The 9,901-nt window shown below is 38.7% G+C and overlaps 1 protein-coding gene across 1 annotated transcript in view; it reads right to left on the bottom strand.

The window, feature by feature from the left end:
• Nucleotides 1–5,047: 5,047 nt before the first annotated feature.
• LOC102825397 (interferon-induced guanylate-binding protein 1-like) overlaps nt 5,048–9,901 on the bottom strand; it is a 45,124-nt gene continuing 40,270 nt past the window's right edge. Inside the window, exons 6-8 of the mRNA XM_006831067.1 lie at nt 8,027–8,129; nt 7,329–7,522; nt 5,048–5,164 (exon numbers count right to left, since the gene is read on the bottom strand). Coding sequence (XP_006831130.1) covers nt 5,048–5,164; nt 7,329–7,522; nt 8,027–8,129 — 414 coding nt within the window. The remainder of the gene's footprint in view (nt 5,165–7,328; nt 7,523–8,026; nt 8,130–9,901) is intronic.

Below are 9,901 nucleotides of genomic sequence, written 5' to 3'. Positions count from 1 at the left end.
GATTTCCGCATTCCGTTGGGTCACCTCTCTTTGGAATGGGCACAAACATTGATCTCTTCCAATCAGTCGGCCAGACAGTTGTCTTCCAAATTTCTTGGCACACACACACACACACACATATATATATATTTGTTGTTATTGTTGTGGTTAAATGTCATTAAATTGGTTCTGACTCAAAGTGATCTTGTATAGGATTTCCAAGGGCGACTGACCTTGCATTTCAAACCAACCTTGTGGTCCGGTGAATTATCCTGCAGCACCACATCAGGACTGCACATATGTATGTTGTTGTTAAGTGTCATTGAGTTGGTCCCGACTCATAGAAGCACTGTAAAGGGTTTCCAAGGAGTGGCTGGTGAGTTTGAACCACTAACCTTATGGTTCTGATCTTGTGGTCCACAGTGCCACACCAGGATATATACATATATAAGTGTGTGTGTGAGCATGTGTATGCATGCATATACATATACATATCGACATATATTCACATATATTTGTGTATGTATTATATATAAGGGATCTTGTGTGGTGCTATACACTAACAACTGGACTGCTAAATGCAAGATCAGCATTCAAACCCACCAGTCACTGTACAGCATCACTATCAGTTGGAAGCAACTTAATGGCACTCAAGAGAACAGCATTATCTAAAAGCGAAACAACAAATGTGTTTCAGTGGAGTAGATTCTAATTCATGACAACCCATGTGTTTTGTAATAGAACTATCTCAAATGGAATTCTTGGCTATAAACTTCATAAAAAAGCAGATTGCCAGACCTTCCTTCTGCAATGACACTCAGTGGATTTGAACAGTCAAATACAAACTGTTTTGTCCACCCAGGGACCTTTATTACCTCCTATATCAGACCCTAAGGAACTCTGGTAGCGTAGTGGTTACGAATCGGTCTGCAAACCTTAAGGTCAGCAGTTCGAAACTACCAGCTGTTCCGCGGGAGAAAGATGAGGCTTTCTGCTCCCGTAAGGATTTACAGTCTCGGAAACCCTGTACAGGGTCGCTATGAGTCGGAACCGACTCCACGGCACATAACAACAACAACGACAACATATCAGATCCTATACAGAGTTGCTATGGGTGGGAAGCTACTCGATAGCACTTAACAACAATAACAAGTATGTACTATTAGCTATATAAATCAAAGGTTTTCTTTGCTGTGTAGCATCATGAAAATACAGCTGGGCATATTTTTATATTTGTAACATATTTATTTTAAAGAATTTGGCATGTATATTAAATATAGATGTCCTGGTGTGGTGTAGCAGGAAAATGCATTGAACCGCAAGGTCAGTTTGAACTGCAAGGTCGGTGGTTCAAACTCACTAACTGCTCCTTGGAAACCGTATACAGGATCACTATGAGTCGGAACTGACTTGATTGCACTTAACAATAACAACAACAAGTATCAGTACTTGCATTAACTTTTGCAACCCTGGGGATGTCTACAAGGAAGTCAATCAAGGCTAAGATCTTTAATATTATAGTGTAAAGACCGGCTTGTGATCTGTTTTTTGGAAAAGTATTTCACATAAATTAAAACAAAGAGTAGCTTCAAATATGGTCCTGCATTAAAAAAAATTAATTATTTCCCCCTTAACCCAAATTAATACATGTCTTCCCTCCAGTCAATAAGCTGACTTTTAAATCCCAGCATGTTAAAGTCCCAAGCTCTCTGAACTTCAGGTGTGAAAATGCTTTTACATTAAACCGGTTTTCATAAACAAAACAGTGTTGGTGGTGTGCTGTAGAGTCGGGTTTGACTCATAATGAACCTGTATTGGGTTTTTGAGGCTGTAAATCTTTACGGGGACAGAAAGCCTCATCTTTCTCCTGCGGAGTGCCTGGTAGATTTGAACGGCTGGCCTTGCAGTTAGCAGTCCACTTTGTAACCTACTATGCTTAGGAGTTCTGGTAGCGTAGTGGTTACGAATCGGGCTGCGAACCGCAAGGTCAGCAGTTTGAAACTACCAGCTGTTCTGCGGGACAAAGACGAGGCTTTCTGCTCCCGTAAAGATTTATAGCCTCGGAAACCCTGTACAGGGTCGCTATGAGTCGGAATCGACTCCACGGCACATAGCCACCATCACCATGCTACCAGCGCTCATTTGCCAATTGCCTAGGGGCACAGCTACAAGGATTCATTTTTTTTCAGCCAGGGTTAATGATTTTCTTGTACAATGGAAGCAAGACCAGAGAGAAAAGCAATCTACAAAATGTGTGGCTGTAGAGAGAGTAGTGCTGTGTGCACAGTCCACTGCTAGGTGCTGGTGACGTATGAACACTAACTAGATGGTCACTGCTGTAATAGGATTTACTCTACTGAGATAGAGTTTGACTCAACCATAAACACTAAGGAATGGAGAGGACAGGGAGGGAGAAGCCCGAAGTAATCTGCCTCAAAACACCACTGCAATATTTGAAACTTTTATCCATGAGGAACTTATTTTCATATCAATTTTGTGAAATGGAACAAAGTCTGTTTATTTCAAATAGTTAGATTGTTTTTATGATTTCTATTTCAATTAGTTTCTCCACTTTCTAGTCTATAGTTTCCATTGATTCTTATTAAATTTAGTGCCTCAGTTTAAAATGACTATAATTTATATATTTTGAAATATTTGACAATGGGATCCTTTCCCCATGTTTTGCTTTGGCTCCTTTAAAAAAATGAGTTTATTTTTTTCTGAGTGAAAATTAGAATAAGTCACTTGGTGAGGAACCTCAAGACTCTTGTTATGATTAACAAAACTTGTTATTGTTAGTATATGTTATGGAATCAGTTCCAACTCATAGTGACCTTGCATAGAGTTTCCAAGAAGCAGCTGGTGGGTTTGAACTGCTAACATTGGGGTTAGCAGTCCAGTGCTGAACCTACAGTGCCGCGTAGTAGGCTAGCATAAGTTGATGTATAAATAATGAACTTATTTACATATATTTGAAATTTATGTTAAATAAAAATAGCATAGATGATCTACTATTCATTATAGATTTATAGATTTTAGACTCCTGCGGTGGCACTGTAGGATAGGCACTTAACGGTGAACCACAAGGTCAGCAGTCGGAACCCACCAACTGATTCTCAGAAACCTTATATAGGGTTGCTGTGAGTCAGAACTGACTTGATGGCACTTAACAACAATTGTAGATTTTATGCAGATCTAATCTATTTTGGAAGAAGTATAATCAGAATGTTCCTTAGAAGCACGGATGGTGAGAATTCTCATGCTCTTTGCACAGATTATTAGGAGTAGGACATCACACTTAGTAGAGTGTCATACTTAGTAGAAGACCAAGAAAAGATGAACTGACAACGGTGACTAATACACGGAGCTTAAACATAGCAAAAATTGTGAGGATTGTGCATGACTAGGTGATATTTCTTTCTGTGGTACATAGGGCTGCAAGGGGTTGAAACTGCGCCTAATAGCACCTAACAGCAACAACATAAAGATTTGTAGATATTATTTTTAGTTGATCTTTTATATTTCTAGCACAGCTTATTTTCAGTTCACACACATTTTTAAGGATACCATTATTGCTTAGTAGTTTTCTATGTTTTTATTTTAATTCATATTTCCCAATATGCTTATTGAAGTCCTGACATGATGCCATAGGATAAACACTGGACCCCAAGGTCAGATTGAACAGCAAGGTTGGTGGTTCAAACCCACCAGTCACTTCTCAGAAACCCTATACAGGGTTGCTATGAGTCAGACCTGACTCAACAGGACTTAACAACACTATGTTTATCATTGTATTAAAATTTTAAAAATGTTTACTAACTGAATCTCCTCTTTACAGCTTGATTTCTGACCAGTTATTTTTCTAATTATGGAAATTACTCTCTGGATTCTTGGAAGAAGGGAAAGACTGAAATGTCAATTAGGGCAAAGGTAACGTTGGACTGAGAATGGAACAGTAATTACCCACAGGGTTTTTATAGAAACAGAAAACTGACTCTTCATCTATTATGTCCACTGTGCACAAAGGTAAGCATTTCCCTGAGGGTCCAGGAGTCATATCAATGCTCACAGACCAGGCTGAGGACTGTGTGCTGTTACACTGACACCAAGTTAATTGTCTCTAACAGTAGTGGCTAATGGGTTCCTTTATTTGTAGCCAGCACATGGCCCAATGGCCATATAACAGGGGAGATCCTTAGCTGTGCTGAATGGCTTTTCTCAGTCCACACTTGATTTGCTTTATGTCCACAAACCCCAACCTTATTCCTCAAACCCAAGTAAACCCTGAAAGAGCATGGGGTTGAAGAACTCTGGAGGAGTGATGTGGACGAGAAAGAAAAAGATCACCCTGAAGAGAACCCACCTGATACCTCCCTAATGTAAATTGTGTTCCAATCACACAAATAGAAATTTCCTGAATCAATACATTAGATTTCAAATTCAGCTGAAGTTGATTTGAGTATTAATCATTGGTACCATATATATGTGAGAACTGGACAATGAAAAAGGAAGATCAAACAAAAACTGATGGTGTTAGCTAAGAATACTGAATATACCCTGGAGTGCTAGCAGAAGAAATGAATCTGTGTTGGAAGAGGTGCAGCCACAGTGCTCCTTAGAAGTGAGGATGGCTTGAATTCATCTCAGTGTTTGGACATGATATCATGAAGGACATAATGCTTCTGTGAAGCAGAAGATCAGTGAAAAAGAGGAAAACCCTCAATGAGATGGATTGACACAGTGGCTATAACGATGGGCTCAAGCTTTACAATGGTTGTGAGGATGGTGTAGAACTGGGCAGTGTTTTGTTCTGTTGTACAAGGGGTTGTTAGCAGTCAGAACTGACTCTATGGAAGCTAACAATAACAACAAAACCATAAATAAGCACTTGATCAGTAAAGCATTGCATTCACACTTATGCTTTGTGTTGGCAAAGTTTATGGCTCAAGAAAAGTACAAACAAAATTATTTCAAACTTAGGGGCAATTGCCTGTTCTTCTGAAGATACTTATGTGACTTGTACTGTGAAGACAGGGAACTGGAAAAGGAATCTCTGTTCTTTAGCTTTTCAGAGTATGATACACCCTGAGACTATATCTACTGGTCTATTCTTGATATCTTGGATCTCGTTTAGAAGTTTCTTGCTCTCTTTTTCAAATCCCTCCAAAAGAAGTAGTTTCTGTTCCTAAAAAGAGAAAGTGATGACTTAAACTCATACAATATAAAATGTATCCCATAAATAATAAATCCATTTCCCTTTCAGAGGTTACATTAATCACTCAATAGCTTTTGAAACTCATTCTCGGAAATCTTGCCTCCCTTAATTTCCATGATATCACTCTGTCCTGAGTCTTTTATCTCTGTCATTAATTTTTTTTAAAAGTTTTTTTTGTTGTTAATTGAGTGATAGTTTACCTGGGAGAACATTGATTTCACACTCATTGTTTCATTGCAATGACTACAGTCTCCTCCATGCTTCATCATTCAACAGTATTTGCTTCTATTCCCTCTGGTTTTTGTTTTGTTTTTGTTTTTGTATGTGTGTGTGTGTTTGTGAGGGATGTACACAAAAACATTCAGGAATATATAATAATTTTAACAACCAAAGGGCACATTCTGTAAGCCTGCCTCCTGGCCACCAGCACATAGTCTTTCTATTTCCATGAATCTAGAGTCGTCAGCTGCTGCCGCTATCCATGTGCTCATCTCTGCCTCTATTTCTGATGTCACTGATTCTCTGATAGGGTTCCACATTATACTCATGCTCTTCTCCCTTGATGGTTCTAGGGTCCTCTGTTCCTGCACTTAAGATTAACTACTCCTTCCTTTTTGTTACAAAACTTCTACATTTACAGTTGTGACAGCTGTATTTGGCCATGATAAAAATTGCTCACTATGAATCATAATAATCTTATCCCCATCTCCTTTCACCCGACCCATGTAGACAAGATGAAAACTATTCACTGGGGATTCTACCTTTCCATGCAATCTGAAACTAAACTCCCTCTTGAAATTTTGTAAGCCAGTCGATTCGTGCCTTTATAGTTCCCCTCCATTTTAGGTAACCAATGTCTAAGTTGTCCATCCCTCTTAACTCTGTAAACAGAGAGGATAGGTCTGCCATTAACTTTTATGGTCATTTTAGTCTAACTTTAGAAATTTCTTGTGTTATACTTTTTTGAAATATTGGTGCCCTGGAATTATCTTCTTGCGCTTCTTCACCCATATTTGGTGCAAACACTGGAGAATTATCACAGTTTTGCCCCACCCTTTTTTGGTCATTTTGCTTTAACTATCATCTATATAGTGTAAAATTTAGGAAGGCAAGAAGAATGGATGAAATCCAAAGGAAAGGTTACTGCATGGTTCTCAGAATTGGAGGAAATGTCTAGTCAAAGAATTAGGTAAAATTACCAGTTTTGGAGGTAGAAGTAACAGAAAGGTGTTTATGAGGCCCTGGTCTGCACTGACAATTCAGAACTGACATCAGACTCAACAGAAGCAGAGTAGGATCTGTAGACAAAGAATTTACTGGCAAACTGAGCACTTAACCAGTGTTGGTAAGTAGTTACATCATTAGGGTTCGTTCTTCTTGTTAGGCAATGTATGGAGATAAAGTCCTGCCATGTATAGCAGACACAAAATTACTATGGACACCCCTCATTAGGAAAGATAGGCAAATATTTTTAAAGGGGATATGACCCAGAAAAGTTACTTGTCTTTTGTAAAATTACAATTTTCTCACTTGAAAAATGAGACTATAATAGTTCCTGTCAGTTATATGAGATATTAATTACAGAATACAAGTAAAATATTTTGTTCAGTGCCTCACAAGAGCCACAGTTTATTAGTGATACCCTGGTGTGACTGTTTCTTAGGAACTGGATTGCTAACCATGAGGCTGAAGGTTCAAATCTGCCAACCACTCCATGATAGAAAGGTGAGGCTGTCTGCTCCCATAAAGATTTAAAGGAAAATCTATGTAGGACCATGAGTCAGGATCAACTCAATGGCAGTGGGAATGGTCAGTGGGTTTATCAGTGGTAACAAAGGGATTTTATCCCAAAAATGCTAGGAGAAGTTTTTGTATTAGATAACCAGAGACCAGATGAACATGCACATGCATGCAGTGTGAGAAAAGATCCTATATTGTTAGGGCTTCTCAGTATTGATTTGAGTGGTATGAAGAGGTTTTAAGAACAGAAAAGGGCATGGATAGAAACACAAAGGAAATGCAAAGTGTAGGACTCATAGACTGGAAAGATCTTTGTATGGGTGTCATGTTCACTCCTCCACTATGTTTGATTCAGTATAATGGAAGAGAAAATTTAGATGACACAATTGAATACCTGAAGTTTCAGAGCAAGGATCTTCTCTTGTTCTGCCATTAGCTGAACCCTATCACTTTGCATCTTCTCTGTCAATTGTCTCACATGTTCCTGATAGCTCTTATCTTTCTGTTCCATCATCAACTGATTCTTCTTTTGGAGTTTCTCTAGCATTTTGGTTGCAGCCTCTGCAGATTCTGCTTTAACACGTTCCACTGAGGAGGGAAAATAGGCAGAAAAATATTAAGAACGAGTTTTTATGCCTTTCAGCCTTTTTTTGATTGTTTTCTTTATGACAGAAAAGTTCTTATGGAAGTTTATGCAATAGATTATGAGAAGATAGATGACCATACATATGGGGAGAGAAAAATCTTATAGCATTAAGAATTATACTTGTTATTCTGTGTCTAGAAGTCCCTAGGTGGCTCAAGTGGTTAAACACTCGACTGCAGCTGAAAGTTTGGGGTTTCAAATCCACTAGTTGTTCCTTGGGAGATAGGTCTGGTGATCTGCTTTGTAAAGGTCACAGCCTTGAAAACACTATGGAATAGTTCTCTGCACACATGTGGTCATCATGAGTTGCATCTGACTCTATGACAAATGGTAAGAACAATATTTCGTTATATTGATGATTCCAGGTGTCCAACACAGGTAACCTTAACATATCTGGGGCTTTCCATCTACTTAATCTACCTAGAATGTTTTCAGCTAGTTCTCACCTTCAATTTCTTTCTCCTTTTCTGTGAGTGACTGATCAGTCTGTAGAAGTGCACCAGCCACATCTTCTTTGGATTCCAAGTACTTCATCAGGGTCTCTTCTGCCTAGTGCAACAGAGGAAATTAGAATCAGGACATGGAGCCTTTGAATAAAGGTAAATGTCTTAATATTTCTGTTATTTCATTTTAATTTTGCAGCCCATAGAAAAACTCATGTCAGAAATTGACTAGAACTCCAACTTTAACATCAGAAACTCAACTCTGAAACTCCCTCCAACCTGTTCCTTTTGTAATCAGACCAATTTTAGAAATTAGTTTAACTGAATGGGTTAAAAACCTGACAGTTATCCTTGATATGTTTGTTCTCACATATCCCACAAATAGTCATCAGCCAATCCTGCTGGCTTGAGCTTCACAATATAACCAGAAGCATCACTTGTCATCCACTGTACATAAGGCCTTACTCTAAGATATCATCATTTCTTGCCTGGTTAGTTCCATTAGCATCTGTGCTTCCTTCCACTCTTGTTCCCCTACAGTTCCTTCTACACAAAACACCCAGAGTTTTTCTATATTATTGTAAGTCTGCCACATCACGCTTATGTCCCAAACCCTCTACAGATTTGTAAATCATTTCATTTAAAATTAAGTTTCTTTCAATAACCTCAAAGACTTCCCTGTCTGGCCTTTGGCTTCTAATCATTGCTCTAGACTTATCTCTTGTCACATTAACTTTCTTGCTATTTTAGAATGTAAGATAATTTTTTTTTTAGACATTTCCTTTGCTGTTCCCTTTGTGTGAAAGCTTCTTGCCCTATATATTCACTTGAATCAAACTCTATAAATTCTTTGGAGTTAGTGCTGAAACATTGGCCAATAAGGAATGCCTTCTCTGGGAAACTAAAACTACAAACAAACAAACAAACAAACAAATGACAACACACTTTCTTCCTCTTCTACATCTTTATTCTGCTCTATTCCTTTTTAGAGTACTTTTATCACTGTGACAGTGATGCCTAGAGTCCTTCCTTTATGCCTGAATTCTCATTATTTAACAAGATTATGATTTTTGCCTAACTGGGCACAATGCTGAAGGTACACTGCATTTGTTGTGTTGTTGTTATTAAGTGTCATCGAGTTGGTTCAACCCATAGCGACCCTGAACAGTGTTTCTGAGGCTGTAGATCTTTATGGGAGCAGATAGCCGCTAGGGTTTTCATTTAATTAAAATAAGGTCAGGGACATGTAAGGAAAGGTTTATATGCTACATCTTGGGAATCTCCTTGATGTGAGTTGACTCACAAGCCTTCTACTCTTTTGCGTTGTCTCCTTACATTAGTAATGTGCAACCAATGTCTGAAACTTTGGCAGCCATCTTGTACTATAATGTGAGCTTGGATGTGGAAGGGATGTTCTGGGACCAAGACTGTAGAGTTGTCATATCAACATTGGACTCTATCTTCCTGACTTATTGCATAACGAAAGAATGAAACATCTGTCTTTTTATTTGTTGTTGCTGTTAGGAGCCATCGAGTCAGTACTGATTCATAGAGACACTATGCACAGCAGAATGAAACACTGCCTCATACTGGGTCAACCTCACTATTGTTGCCATGCTTGAGTCCATCGTTGCTGCTACCTGGCCAATACATCTAGTTGGGGGCCTTCCTCTTTTTCTCTGACTCTCCACTTTACCAAATATGATACCCTACTCCAGAGAATGGTCCCTTCTGACAATATGTCTGAAATACAAGAGATGAAGTTTGGCCATCCTGGCCTCCAATGAGCACTCTGGCTGCACTTCTTCCAACACAGATCTGTTTGTTCTTTTGGCAGCCCATGGCACTTTCAATATTCTTCTCCAACACCATAACTCA

The sequence above is a fragment of the Chrysochloris asiatica genome, unplaced genomic scaffold, assembly GCF_000296735.1.
Source record: "Chrysochloris asiatica unplaced genomic scaffold, ChrAsi1.0 scaffold00002, whole genome shotgun sequence".
In the NCBI taxonomy this organism is placed as follows: domain Eukaryota; kingdom Metazoa; phylum Chordata; class Mammalia; order Afrosoricida; family Chrysochloridae; genus Chrysochloris; species Chrysochloris asiatica.
This window is presented reverse-complemented; position numbering and strand designations above follow the sequence as displayed.